The sequence below is a fragment of the Pseudopodoces humilis genome, chromosome 23 (assembly GCF_049639895.1).
Source record: "Pseudopodoces humilis isolate 2021_Gansu_Grassland_sample_001 chromosome 23, ASM4963989v1, whole genome shotgun sequence".
Taxonomy (NCBI): Eukaryota; Metazoa; Chordata; class Aves; order Passeriformes; family Paridae; genus Pseudopodoces; species Pseudopodoces humilis.
Genome location: NC_142222.1, coordinates 9613942 through 9628505, shown reverse-complemented (window position 1 = coordinate 9628505; position 14564 = coordinate 9613942). Strand labels below are relative to the sequence as shown.

General features: G+C 52.1%; 1 protein-coding gene across 3 annotated transcripts in view; it reads right to left on the bottom strand.

Annotated features, from left to right (window-relative positions):
* Positions 1-4833: 4833 nt before the first annotated feature.
* The window catches only part of MTMR4 (myotubularin related protein 4), a 50039-nt gene continuing 40308 nt past the window's right edge, over positions 4834-14564 (bottom strand). For all 3 annotated transcript variants that reach the window (XM_014255053.2, XM_088066167.1, XM_088066166.1), the window contains 11 exons: positions 13533-13729; positions 13246-13374; positions 12125-12236; positions 11495-11690; positions 10859-11044; positions 10048-10218; positions 9788-9942; positions 8246-9452; positions 7789-7899; positions 7443-7531; positions 4834-7059 (listed from right to left, as the gene is read on the bottom strand). In XM_014255053.2, the coding sequence (XP_014110528.2) occupies positions 6882-7059; positions 7443-7531; positions 7789-7899; positions 8246-9452; positions 9788-9942; positions 10048-10218; positions 10859-11044; positions 11495-11690; positions 12125-12236; positions 13246-13374; positions 13533-13729 (2731 nt within the window). In that variant the 3' untranslated portion in view covers positions 4834-6881. The remainder of the gene's footprint in view (positions 7060-7442; positions 7532-7788; positions 7900-8245; positions 9453-9787; positions 9943-10047; positions 10219-10858; positions 11045-11494; positions 11691-12124; positions 12237-13245; positions 13375-13532; positions 13730-14564) is intronic.

Genomic DNA, 14564 nt, shown 5'->3' with positions numbered 1-14564 from the left:
TATTTAAAAAAAAAAAAAAAAAGAATAAAAGACAAAGGTTCATATTTGCAAGGCAGGAAACTGGATAATCAAGCTTGGGTAGGTCAAGTCTTTTTCAACACACATAAGCATAACTTGCTTTGCTTGTCCTTTGTGAGGGGGAAAAAATGGATAAGCATTATGCTGTAGTAGAAAAGGAAGCCCTTGCATTTTTACTTCAGAACTTCTGGTATCTGATGAGCCAGGCCCCTCAAGTAAGGAACACTTTCTACTGGAATGATATAAAACATTTGGAGTAGGTCCTGTAGTTCTCTTTAATAAGGCACCTTGGAGGTGGGGCCAATTCCAAAAGTCAGCGGAGTTTTCCTCATTCATCAAGTGAAACTCAGGGCTGTGGAAAGCTGTCTGAAAAAGAGTGGGGCTATCTCCCAGTCTTTTCATAATAACAAAGAATCTCTTTTTGTCCAGGCAAGGACATTCTTCAAAGTTAAACATAGATGTGTTAGCTAAGATAAATTCTGGTCAAGGCAAGCAAAAAACTTTTGAAGAACAAACCACAGCACTGATGAGGACACCCACCATGCTGCTGCCCTGGAACCTCACTTGAACTGCAGAGCTGCTCCTTTCACGTTCAGGCCTTCTTTGAAAGAGACATTTGTGACCCTTCACGCCTTCCCTTGCTCAAGCAGATCCATTTCCAAATTTGTAGCCTTCATCCCAGAGGTCCAGAAGCCCCCAGCTCTCCCCTGCTCCCTGGGCTGCCCTGGGAGGTGCTGCTGCCGTGGCAGGGGAGCTACAGAACCAGCACAGCCTCTGACAGGCACTTACATGGGATTTACACAATAACCCAGAAGGTTTCTAATATCTCTGCCTATTGCCCTTTTTGATGGGATGTTGCTGTATTTTTGTGCTGTTTGGAGCAGCAAATCTGGGAGCTGAACAACACAGAAAGAGCTGGTGGCCATCATTCCAAAGCAGCAGATGTGGGAATGACTCACATTACCCAAAAGCTAATTCTGAGAAGCTTTATGATGAAATCTGGGCATCTTTGAGAACGTTCTGTGACCTGTGAACAGAACACAATTCTGGATACTGCCAAAACCCCTAAATGATATCTGGGAATCTCTCACTGCAAGCTCCAAAGTGTTTGCAAACCTGAGAAACCAACAAAAGGAACATTTGAAGGGCTCTAGTGAAGACAAAGTGAGCGAGCAATGGCAAAGGAGAACTTTTGTAGCTTGTTGGAATGATTCCAAGGGAAAATGAACAGATACTACAGAAAAAGCCAATCTTCTAAGAAATGATAAGGAAAGACCTGAAGGGGAAAAGAGCTTGTGGAATAGGAGATAAGTGTAAGACACCAAATGTGTCTTTCTGCTGGAAATTGAAGAAATGCCTGGATAATTTCCAGGCATTGTGGGTAGGAATAGGCACCAAAAGGGGTAATCACCAGCTCAGCTGGGCCAAAGTACACGAGACTGACACTCTCCAGCATCTCCCATCCCACTCGAGCACATGCTGCACAGGAAATACCAAGGAAACAACTTCAGACCATCCTTTCACTGGGAACTTATAAAGTCAGGCCCAAAAGTTATGCTGGAGGGGAGGTCGTTACTCATCTGGGGTCAACAGAACTCAAAGCTGTGCAGGAAATTAGGGAATGCAGCTGTGCCTGTTCCTGAACGATCAATGAACACTTGGAGTGAGTCTGGGTACAAAACCTGCAAGCTCTGGTCCTGTACCAGCTAAAGGACTGATGAAAATAATCACTGAAATGAAGAAAGTCTCTTCAAGAAGGGAAGATGGGAGAGACAGTGTTGTCTGCACTTCAAAAGCCAGGTGGGATTAATGCCTTCCTGCCACAGCCCCAGAGGTCTGGCAGCTGTCAACTCTCTGCACACCTGATGAACTAATAGGCTCATCAGAAAGAAATTGTCTTCCAAAGGCATCCATCTAAGAAAGTTGGAGTGACTCAAGCTCTGGGAGGTGCCTGTTTCTCTCCACTGACTCTCTGTGCAATCTCTGTGCAAGCCCAGGCACATCCAACTGACTATTACACATTCAGATGAATCTTAGGCAAGATGAATCCTACAACGAGTTTTACAAGTGCATTACTAATGCTGCTACTTTGCTTTTCTCAAGGGAAAATGTGCTGCTCTTCACGCTGTGTTAAAACAGATGTTTTCAGCTGCTTTTTATTTTAAGAGTCTCCTTTTGGCCACGTGACTTTTGAGCCCTGCATACAAAGATAATGATTTATTTTAATAGGGGTGTATCACTCAGAGCTCCACGACTGCCCTGAGGTCACCACTCACCAGAAAGGTGATCATGGGCTAAAGAGCTCCTGGCCACCGGTGCAGGTGAAGGCACGACTGGACTTGCGAGGTCAGGGGCACCAATAATCACCATTTCTCACACAGCTCCCTGGACTGATTTTTCATTCTTCTCTGATAATAAAGCTCCACTGCCTTTCTCTGATACAGCCCTACCTCTAGCAAAGATTTTGCCAATAGTAAAAAGCAAACAGAACTAAATCCTTCAAAGAATTATGGACTAAAAGACCCAGGTGGGAATCTTTTACTGCTCCCACAGTGAAAAACCCAGAGAAAACTTCTTGTTGCTGAAGTGAGAGAAATGTGTGAACTATCTCTGAAAATGGACTGGACAGACACCTGCACACCCCAGCAAGCTCAGGAACTCCTGCCTGTGTCTCTCACGTTGAGCTGTCTCCTGTGCAGCACTCACAGGGTTCACAAGGTCACTTCCCTCTCCTCCCTCCACATCCCCACGGTTTCAGCATTACCCATTAACACTCCTGAGGAGCCCTGGGCAGCCTGAGCTGCTTCTCACTCCACAGAAATGTGTTTATTTGTTCAGTGGCTGCTGGGATAGCATGGCACATCACATGCAGCCCAGTTACTGATTCACCAGGGATTCCTGGCAGTTGGTACATGGATGGGGAAGGCTTTGATGTCCCTGTTTGTGCTGGGCTCAGACCCATTTCAGCAGATATCAATTACCTCAGGCTGAACGTGCTGCCAGTGATGGATTTATATTCCTGTAGTGACAACACTTCCCTCCATGCTTAATAACCAGGAGAGTTCAGTGCCCCTCACGACACCAGCCAGAGTGTTCCAGCAGCTTGTTACTCAATAAATATTATTTATAAATAACGATTTACCTCCTAACTGCATGGGGGAATGCTGCTGTGGTATTTTCCCTGCTGGGGATAAGGAGCCAACAGGTCACAGCCGTGTCCCAGCAGTCGGCATTCCTCTGCCTCTCCAGGTGACATTGGAACTGCTGAAGATGGCAGTTAATAAAAAATGGCCTTTTCTTGTAAAAATGCTGCTCCTGACTAATAGTGAGCAGTGTTGCTGTGCTGAGCACCCAGCAGAGCTGAGTCCAGCCCCCCCAGCCAGTGTCCTGCCACAGGCAGTCCCAGTGTGACCAACCTGTCCCACCTGGGCTGGGCAGCAGGTCAGGCCCCGGCCAGTTACTGACTGCCCACAGGTCAGACTGGGCTGAGCTGGAGCCCTGCTGAGGGGAAATGCAGCCTCATCCTCAATCCCTCAGCAGTCAGGGATTCTCTCTGAGGCTCAGCAGCTGCCTCAGGGAATTCCTCAAAGCCCAGCCCTCGCCTCACTGGGGCAGTGACTGCACTTTCCATAGAGGCTACTCCTCTAAACTCTTCATAATTCTCATGTCAGTCAGGTAGCACCAATTTCATTTCACATCACAAATCTGTATTCAAGTGTTGGCAGGGCTGTAATTTCAGTTTTATCTGGTTTCTAGAAAGAATCTCATTTAAATTCCTTGTCTGTTTTACAATCTGCAGCAAAAGCAGCGTCCTGAGCTGACCTCATGTGACTGTGAGGAACAATGGTTCACATTTCAGTGTGACAAACTGTCCTGTTCCCCACAGCTCTGCCTTTAGGTATTACCTGACAAGAACACCTGAGCCAAACTGAGGGAGTTTACCAGGCATCTGCTGAATTTCAATATCCCTGGATCTCTGAAACTGAGGACAGGCTTTGCAGGAGATTCTGTCTGGCTCCATCACAAACTGTGACTGACCTGCAGCACCATGCAGCTGACACAGCACAGCTCTCCCACCCACCACCCTGCACAGAGGAACCACCCACACACCTGCCTGGAACAGGTGCGAGCAAAATGTCAGTCAGGAGTGAGGGGATCATAGAATCAAAGAAGGGTTTGGTTGGAACATACCCTGAAGCCCATCCAGTGCCACCCCAGCCATGGCAGGGACACCTCCCACTGTCCCAGGTGCTCCAAACCCCATCCAGCCCAGCCTGGCCTTGGGCACTGCCAGGGATCCAGGGGCAGCTCCAGCTCCTGCCCACCCTGCCAGGGAACAATTCCTGCCCAAAATCCCATCCAGCCCTGCCCTCTGGCACTGGGAGCCATTCCCTGGCTCCTGTCCCTCCAACCTTTGCCCAAAGTTCCTCTCCAGCTCTCCTGGAGCCCCTTTAGGCCTTGGAAGGGGCTCTGAGATCTCCCCGGAGTCTTCTCCAGGTGAATAATCCCAACTCTCTCAGCCTTTCCTCATAGCAGGGAATGCTGCCTAACAATGCTTCCTTAGAAAGAAAACAAGTTCTCCTTGGGTCCTTACAGGAGTGGCTGCAAGGCCCTGGTTATCCTGGGAAGGACATCCTGCAGATTTGTTTGGAAGAGGACTGAGGTGTTCTGTGCCTTACCTGTGATTCTGATTGTGAGAAGAGATATTAAATCCCTAACACACCTTAATCAAGGGAAAATGTGGTAACAGCAGCCTGAAACCCCCCAGGTGAGCAGAACTCCCCACACAGGAAAGAAAAGGCCAAACCCAGCAGCACTAATATAGAGATTTTATTTCAACTGTATCGAGTTGTACAGCACATTTTGTTTGTCACAATGCCATCAAACTGATTGGAGAGTTTTTGGCCAGCACATTGTGACGCTGAAACTCACAGGAGCTAAAAGCAGTTTGGACTAATGGCCTGAATGGGAGGGCCAGCAGTACCTGGTATCTGGCTTCCTCATCTCTTGCAGTCATTCCAACACGTGCAAAACAGGAGCAAATCCAGCTTCTTCTGCCAGGCCAGTGGTCACACTTCCACGACTGCAAGGTACAAGGCAGGGCAGAATCTGAAGCAAGGTGCCTTCTCTTCCCAGAGCCATGTTGGTTGTTCCCAGTGTAGAAAAGAAGCAGAGTCTAAGTACAGGGTCTTCAGAGGATGAGCTTCACTCACACATCAGGATTTACAAAACCAGAGACTGACAAGTCAAAGTGCAGGAAAAGGTCCTCATTTCATTCCTTCTGACAGAGATGACAAACCATTACCGAAAGATCTGATATCACAACAGTGTCGAGTGCTTTGCCTTGTTGGCAGACCACTGTCCTCACAGGTCCTCCCTGCCACGCACCAAGTCTCAGCTCCTGAAGTGCAGAATATACTGGAAAGAAAACCTGTATTTCTGCAAAGAAATGCCCCACTTTCAAACTCTTCTTCCTGACTGGTATCCACAGATGCCTTACAGAGGAGGCAGGATGGATGCTCCCCGAGGGACCTAGGGATTACAAGCCCACTGAAGCCCACTTTATAAACCTTTCTTCCTTTCTAAACCCAGTTCCTTGTCCTTAGGATGAGTTGGGATTCCTGCTCTCTAGTTTAAAGGAGAAGCAGAGAGGCAATTACAAGTTGGCAATTCTGAACTTTGACCGCTGTACAGGAGACAAAAAAAAAGAAGTCAAATTCAAGAGGCATTTCAGGTAGCACTGGGGCAAGTCAGAGAGATTGTTTCCACCTCTGAACACATGCCACACGTCATGGTTATCACTGCAGCTTGGCTGTACATCCTAAAGTGAAAAGCACAGACCGTAGTGTCTATGTCAGCCAGTGTCCTTCCCCACCCCGTTTTGGTATTGATGCTTCATTCTCCCTTCTTCGGGTTACATTAAGTGCACAGAAATATATAGCAGCATTTGGACTGAAACCCTCACATACACCAGACAGCACATTCCAGGAGGTAAAACAACACATTATGGCCTATACCCTCAAGGTATCAAGTTTTCAGGATAAAGAGCAGTAGGAAATGGAGAGCTGAGGGCAGGAAAGGGGAGGAAGAGCAACACAGGAACACGAGTTCTGTTTCCATGCCAGGAGAGGATCAGGGTGCCATTCCTGTGTTAGCACCAGGCTGTGACACGACCGCAGACAAAGCAGACAGGCAGAGCAGAAGTGAAAAGCCAATCTCCCATCTCCCCGTGGTGCTGGGGGCAGGGATGAAGTCCAGTGCGACACCGATCCCAGCGGAGCCTGAAAACGGACACGATCTGCTCGGCCCTTTTCAGCTGGAATGAGTTTCTCTTCAGAGCCCGAGAGAAAATCAATTAGTGATGGCTAATGAGTCTTGTTCACCAAGCTGATCGCAAATCACACTCATGGAAAGAGAATCTACAGATCTGCTCCAGGCTGAGGCCCTTCCAACGCCCGCGGGACCGTCGGGAGCTTGCCCTGTTCCTGCTCACACAGCAGGCTGCCTGTGGAGGGGGAGGTGGTTCTAAACATCCCTTTCTATTGCTTTGGGGGGACTTTGCACAGGCAAGAGCTGTCAAAACATTGCTTTCCAGCTCACAAAAGGAAGAGGCTGTGATTCTCTCTCAGCCCTAGGCCATCAGGGCTACAACACACAGGCCCACTGGCCCCAGGGTGGGGACACAGTGAACTCTGATCTGAGCCCCTCTGCTCCAGCCCGCCGGTGAGACTGCTGCAGACAGTGCATTCCAGCTTGGTGCTCAAGTGTTGTGCCAAAGGCCTTCACAGTTACCCTGGAGGCAGAGTCACCCCTCAAACCCACAAGAGAAAAGGCTGGGCTTAGACAGGTCCCTTGTCTGGCATTCAGCTGGAAGCTGTGGCAATGGGTTTCTTCATATGTTGGCTCATGAGCTCCCTGGCACGAGACACTTGGATATGGTCATAACAGGAGTTACAAACGAGGACAGGGTCATACAACTGCTGATCAGGGATGGGCAGCTTCAGATGGCAGCAGGTAGCGCAGAACACATTCCCACAGTTCCTGTCAAGGAGAAAGAAAACCAGTGAGAAGAGAGCTGGGACCACCACAGCAGAACTTCAGCAACCACAAAGGGTCCAGGCCAGGGCAAAGCACCAGCCTGATTGAGGACTGTAAACGTGTTTCTTATTCTGTGGTCAGCAATGCAAGCAAACTGCTGGGGCTGACAGGGGCTCATTGCTGTCCCAGAGAGAGATCAAAGGCCTTGGAAAAACAGAAACAAGAGCAATGTAGCACAGAACTCTGCAGGGAACTGATGAGGCCTGGCATGTAGCAGGACGATCTAAAACCTTTTCCTGGGAGCTGGAGGGAACAGAACCTGGCCAAGGGGCATTTTGTGACAGCAGGCTGAGGACAGGAGGGGCCCAGAGCGCTGACACTTTTACCTGCAGTGGTGCCTCCGTTTGGCCAGCCAGAACTCACAGTCGCAGTTGAAGCAGTGCGAGGCCATGTGGTCTGGGACCCACCGCGTCACCTAGGGCAGACACCAGTCAGCTCCTGCCTGGAACCACCCCCGGGGACAGCTCTGGGCACGCTGGGGGTGGCTTTGGGCCACACCTCACAACGAGCCTACCCCACCCGAGCCAGCAGCAGCAGCAGAGGATGTGTCAAGGACACGGGAGGCTGCTCACCGCCTCACTTTCAGACCACTCTCTGCTGCTGTGCCCCCCAAGGTGAGCTGCAAAAGACATTCCCTCCCACTGCATCACAGCCCCACCATGGGACACGCACCTCAGTCTCCTTCTTATCCACAGGCTCCCAGCTTGCTTCCGACAAACAGTCCTCGCTGTGGTCAGAACAGAAATCCTCCGTGTCACTGCCATCCGATTCCTTCAGACACGTCTGCAAAACGAGAGCAGGTCACCAATCCCCTCTGCTGCTGACCACACACCCCAGGGCACGCCCTGCTCTGCACACTCTGCGCTGCTGAGGGGCACCCGGGTGGCTCCCGAGTCCCCACACACGGGGCAAAGCATCCATGGGTGTGTAGGAGTTTGGTCCTCGAGCAGCAGAGATATCTCTGGGATATATCTGGGATACCTGGGATATGTGGATGAGGACGAGGACACAACTGACAAAGGAACAATCTTTCCCACCCCCTCCCGAAGGGATGGAGAGCTGTGGGTTGGAGAGGAAGGTGTGCAGGGGTCCAGGGAGCCGCTGTGGGGTGTGAGCAGCCCGTACTCACAAAGTCATCCTCGTAGTCCATGGGGGGCTCGGCCGGAGGGGCGCAGAAGTGGCGAATGTCCAGGCGCAGCTGCAGCTCCCGCACCTGCCGGCGCAGCTGCTCCACCTCCTGCTTGTAGCTGGCCTCGATCTGCCGCAGCCGGTGCTGGATCACATCCGTGGGGAACGGCAGCCCGTCGTCGTCCAGGTAGAGGGGAGGCACAGGAGAGGGACATTTTGGGGGCAGATGCTTGGGACCAGAGGCTTGTTTCAGGTGGCAGGGCAGCCAGAAACGACCGGGCTTCCCAAAATGCGAGCTCACGTGGCCAGCACAGGCCGAGGGCTTCCCACCTTCCCTGCCAGACCAGGGGCCACTGAGGCACAGGCCTGGGGCTCGCAGGGGTTTGCTGCTCAGCCTCTTGCTGCAGCAGCCGTAGGAGAGGAGGTGTCTGGCTGCAGGCTCCCCATTGGGGAGCGATGTCACCATGCCTTGAAAACTGTCCCAGTTGGACCCCAGGAAGGAGAACTCACTGCTTTGGCTCTGGGAAATGGGCTTGCGCCATTGCTCCAGCAGGAACCTCCCTGGCTGGCCAGGCTCCTCAAAGGGCACGCTCCTGCCAGCATCACCTCTGCCCTTGTCTGCATCTGGGCACGGGATACCCAGGGCAAAGCCTGGGATGTCCTGAGCAGGGGTGCCTGGTGCCAGGGACTCCTGGCTAGGAACGTCTTGGTGGGTGGTGATTCTTTTGGGACAGCCTCCTGCACCGGACACCGTGCCAGCAGCCTTCAAAGGTTCCTGGGGACAGGTCTCCAAATGCTTTCCAGAACTGGTGGAAACCTTGTCGCTGTTTTCCTGTCCGGAAGGATTTGGATCTGGACCTACGCCATCCAGCTCCTCCATGTGTGTTCCATTTCCCTCTTCCACCTCCACAGGGACACTGCTGGCTGGCACAGCAGCCTGACTGCCCAGCTGCCTGCTCGGCCCTTCGTGCTCAGCACTGCTGCTGCCTTGCAAGGGAGGGTTCTCCTCCTTCTCCTCCCTGGGCCGTGCCTCTCCTGTGGCCACTGCAGCACCTTCAGCCCCCTCAGTGTTGGCATTCCAGGCTTCCAAGCCCACCCGCACCTCCTGACAGTGGTTGTTCAGGTTGGGGTCACTGGATGTGCGTGTCAAAGGGCTGCTGGAGTCACAGGCTGAGAGCAGGTCATCCATAGATCTTGTCTTTGGTAATCTAGAACCCAAAAGAAAAGCAAATCTCACAATAAACCCCCTGAAACTTCCCTGGCTTCAGTCAAAACTGAGATGAAGGCAGGGAAATATTCCCCATTACAGTTCCAGGGGTGGGTGGAGAGGGGCAGCGTAGCTACAGAAGCTGAAATGCACACCACCACAGCGTGGCCTCCTGCCTTTGAGGTGCAGCAGGGACCTCCACTCCTCCGAGTGGCTGGGGCACTGCTACAGAGCTCTGGCTCCCACGAGGAAGATGAGAACAACAGGGAAACTACAAGAAGGGCAGGAAGACCTGTGGGTACACAACACGCTGAGCCTGAACCTCTAAGCTCTTACCTGTCCAAACACCTGACACTGAAGTCCTGGCTCTGAGATCCGGGGGGCATGTAGATGTCCATGTCCTCCTGTCCCAGAGGGTGTGGCGAGGAGGCTGGCAGGTACATGGCTGTCCAGAGGTGCAGGGCACGCACGTGGCACACGGGATGCAGCACCTGCGACACCAGCCGGTCAGAGCCCGGCCACGGAAACCCCTCCAGCCCCTCCCCAGGGCCTGCCAGGGGAAAAGCCTGGAAAGCTGGGCCAGGAGCTCTACTGACCTGCTCGGAGCCGGGCATGTAGAGCAGGTTGTGGAAGTTCTTGTTGCCGGCCCGCAGCAGGGACCAGACGGAGCACGTGCGCTTGGGGATGTTGTGCATCTCGCGCTCGCAAGGGCTGTTCCCCAGGAAGGTCCCGTAGAGGCAGGAGTACGTGTGCTGCACCAGCTTCACCTGTGCCATGCAGGGGGAGCCACACTCAGAGCCACGGGGAAAGGGGGCTCCTGCCCACAGGGGACACATCTTCCCCTCCCCTGGGATGGCTCATGCACTGCCTACCCTGGGTGACCTCAGTGCTGCCCCTGCCTCCACACTGGGCAGGACAGGGATCACTTCACTTGAAGGGAAAGCAACATTCAGCTGACACCAAACCCATCCCTCTAGAACCAAATGACTCTTTAGAACCCTCTCTTGCATTTTTTGGTAAGACAGAGATTAATTTTTTTCCCTATTTTGTTTCTTTTTCAAATGTTTCAGAACTCCACCACCCCTTCATGGGAGAACAGTTTTAAATTAAAAGAAAACAGATTTAGATGAGATGTCAGGGAGAAATTGTTCCCTGTGAGGGTGGTGAGGCCCTGGACCAGGCTGCCCAGAGCAATCTGGAGTAGTGGAACGTGTCCCTGCCCATAGCAGGGGATGGATAGAATGAGATGGACCTTAAGTTCTCTTCCAACCCAAACCATTCTGGGATTCTGTGATCACCTCACAATCTCCCAGGTTTTGCAGACCTCTTTTCTTTCAACTCCAGTACTGTAAAACATCAAGACTTGCCCTCTGTCTCTGCTCACATGTTTGCATATGTATTTCTCACCAGAAAAGCTTCATTAAATTCGAAGAGGCAAGGAAATTGCTTCAGAAGCTGATGAACAGCATCCAGCCACTGGAGAAAAACTGGGCACTGCTCATTCTGATCTTCCACCTTCTCCTGGTGTCCACAGCGATCCCCAAACTTATGACCAAAATCCAGCCAGTCTGACTCAACAAGCACCTGGAAGCCCTGTGAATGAAAGAAAAAACAACTGCAGAGACTTTGCTGAGGACACATGGCAGGACAAAGCAAGCCCCATCCACCAGGAAAGGCTGGAAAGAAGGCTGCTGCAGTGCCTGGTTTGGGAGCAAAGCTCACCAGGGCTGGAGCTTTCCAGACACAAACTGACAGTTGTTATGTCCATGCAGTGACGAGCTCAGAGAATTCAGAGCAGGGAAGCAGCTGAACTTTGAGCACAGAAATGTATTTCCCACAGCACTTCCCCAGGCTGGGCGGAGGAGTGAGGAACAGTTCACCCAAAACAGGCAGGAAGAGAACAGGGAAAACTCAACACCCACCACAGCAGCTTGGAAACACCACTAAGCTTATTCCCAAAAGCAATCCTTCTCCTTTCCACAGGGATTCCAAGACAAAAGCTGCCCTTGGACAGACATGAACTGCAGCAGAGCACAATCCTACCTCCATGGTCCTGTAGTAAGGGTCCAGGAGAATCTTTGCCAGTGCCACGATCTGTGGAGTCCTGTCCCAGCCGTCAGAGCAGTGAACCAGCACTGGACGCCCTTCTCTGTCCACAGCACTGGAGACCAGCACTGCTGCCTTCAGCATGACAGAGAGGTGCTGCAGCCACTTGGTGCTCTCCAGGGCTGAAAGCCAGCTGCAAGGGGGAAAAAGGCAGGAAAATGGTTGCTTAGCTCTCCACTGAAGAAAAAAAAAATAAAAAAAAATAACTTCAGCTTTCTTTGAGCCCTCAGTGAAAATCAGTCTTTTCTAAAACATGTCCCAGAGGACAGGGAAAAGAAGGGCAAAGAATCCAACCTCAAATTTAATTTTTCTCAAATAGATTTTAGAAACCCCCAGAGGACACACACAACCAAGTGACACTGAGACAGTGCCACAATCCCTTCTGGATTAACGGATCAAAATTAGCAGCATTCGAGCACTGTGAGCATTTTCCCATCCCTCCATTTTCTCAGGTAGAAACCTGGGATAAAAAAAGGAAAAAGGAGTGAAATCCCCGCCCAGGTCACTGACAGATCAGCTCATCAGACAGATCAGATCATCAATCTCAGCTAGAGAAGAGTCACTCACTTGCTGGGGTCTGGCACCTGGCTGCAGACAGCACGCAGATACTGGAAGCTGTTCCGGATGGAGTGGATGTTGGCCATGCCCATGAACACGACTTCACAGTTGGGGTAATACTCTGATACGAGAGACAGGAACATTTAGAGAGAGCTACAGAACATTCTGAGCTGTGAGGGACCCACAAGGGTCACAGAATCCAACTCTGCTGCTACTGCCTCCACACCCCAGTGCAGCTGCCCCTCACACACCACTCCTGGTGTTCATGGAGTCACTGAGGTTGGGAAAAACCTCCAAGGTCATTGAGTCCAACCATTTCCCAGCACTGACACATGTCCCCAGGTGCCACATCCACAGAGCTGTTAAACCCCTCCAGAGGTGGGGACCTCTGACACTGCCCTGGGCAGCTGTGCCAGGGCCTGACAACCTTTTAATGAAGAAATCTTCCCCCATATCCAACCTAAACCTCCCCTGGCACAGGCTGAGGCCATTTCCACTCATCCTGTGCCTTGCTCCCTTGGGAGCAGAGCCCAACCCTCACCTGGCTGCTCCCTCCTGTCAGTTGTGCAGAGCCAGAAGGTCCCCCCTGAGCCTCCTTTTCTCCAGGCTGAGCTCCCCCAAGCAGTCCTGGTGTTCCAGACCCTTCCTTAGCTCCATTCCCTCCTCATGGTCTTTCTTGTCCTAATGGGCACAAAACTGACCCCAGGACTGGAGGTCCCTCAGCAGTGGCCAGATAAGGGGGACACTCAGTGCCCTGTGACCACACAATTGCTGGAACAGCTCAGGTGACATTGACCTGCTGCTCACCTGGGCACACCTAGGCCCACGTTCAGCTGCTGCCAACCAGCACCACCAGGTCCTTTTTCCACTAGGCAGCTTTCCAGCCACTCTGCCCCAGTGTGGAGCGTTCAGTGGGGCTGTTGTGACCCAGATGCAGGACCCAGCACTTGGCCTTATTGAACCTCATCCAACTGGCCTTGGCCTGTTGATCCAGCCTGTCCAGATCCCGGTGTGGGAACATGCTCCCACAGACCAAGCACGAAAATGCTGCCCTGACCCTCAGCTGTGCCCTAGGAGCCACTGCCAGGCCCAAGAGGAAGCTGCTCTGGGATGTTCTTGGCCCTTGGTACCTTCACATTCGCAGCCTCCTCCCTTGGCCCTGTTGGCCACGGCTGCTGTGTAGGACCTGGCATCGAGAATCAGCAGCTTCTGAGGGGTTCCCACGTTCTCCACGCCCGAACACGCTGTCAAGGACGAGTCTGCAGGGACACACAGACACGACGTGAGCTCCTGGCACCTCCCTCCCGAGCCCAGAGTCACCCACACGCCGCAGTGACGGCACAGAGGGGCCCAGGCTGTCCCCTGGCAGTCCCCGCGCGGTGTCCCCCGTTCGGGAGGGTGCCAGAAGCCGTCTCACCGAAGTCGGCGTCGCAGGGCTCGCTGCCGTCGCTGCTCCCGGCGTGCGGCGCGGCGCCCGACGCTCTCACGCCGGGGTTCAAGGCACAGGCTTTGGCGATGGATGTCACCAGGTACTCGTCGTCGGCGTTGCGCCAGCCCCACCAGCTGATCTCGGGCTGGCTGCAGCGCGCGATCACCGCCCCGCTGCGCACGTGTCTGCGGGGACAGAGCCTCGCTGAGCCCCCGGAGCGCGGGGCTGGCCCGGGACACGCTCCCTGTGCGCAGCCACACCCCAGCTAACGCTCTGTCTGCTGCAGCAGCTTCTCTGGCTACAGCACCGACCCTCCCATCGGCCACACAAAGGGACAGCGAATCCCAAATAATCATTTTTCATCACCGCCGCACTGACAGAGAGCTAAACCGGCCTCATAATTTTATTTACAATAATATAGAATCGTTTAGGTTGGAAAAGACCTTCAAGATCTCAAAGTCCAAACTCTGACTTCTATTTATATATATCAATATATCCTGTAACCCATAAATATATAATACGTAAAATAGATATCATTGTACATAGAAAGGACAGTATTTATATATAAATCCAGACAGAAGAACTTTAAATCATTATGCTCGTTTTTTTGGAGCGCAATAGATATTTCACAGAATCATGGAATGGTTTGGGTTGCAAGGGACATCAAAGATAATCTTGTTTGACCCCCTGCCATGGGCAGGGACACTTGATTTTAAGGCTGTTCTGTTCCCTCCTGCTCTTTCTTTTTTTCCACCCTTAAATGAATGGTTATTAAACCATTTCACTTATCACCTGTAAGTTGTGAAGATGAGCTCACTTGGCATCAGACCAGAGAGTTTCTGGGTGGAGGCCCGAGCTGGTGTTTATCAACAACCCCTAAATGTGAACCCTACCCTGGCTGTGCTTGCTGACACCTGGCAGGAGACCTGAAGCAGGAATCAGTGCACTCCTCACATGAACACACTGGTCAAGTCATTCCCAACTGGCCTGGAAAGGGACTGTGAGGTGATAAAGAATGAT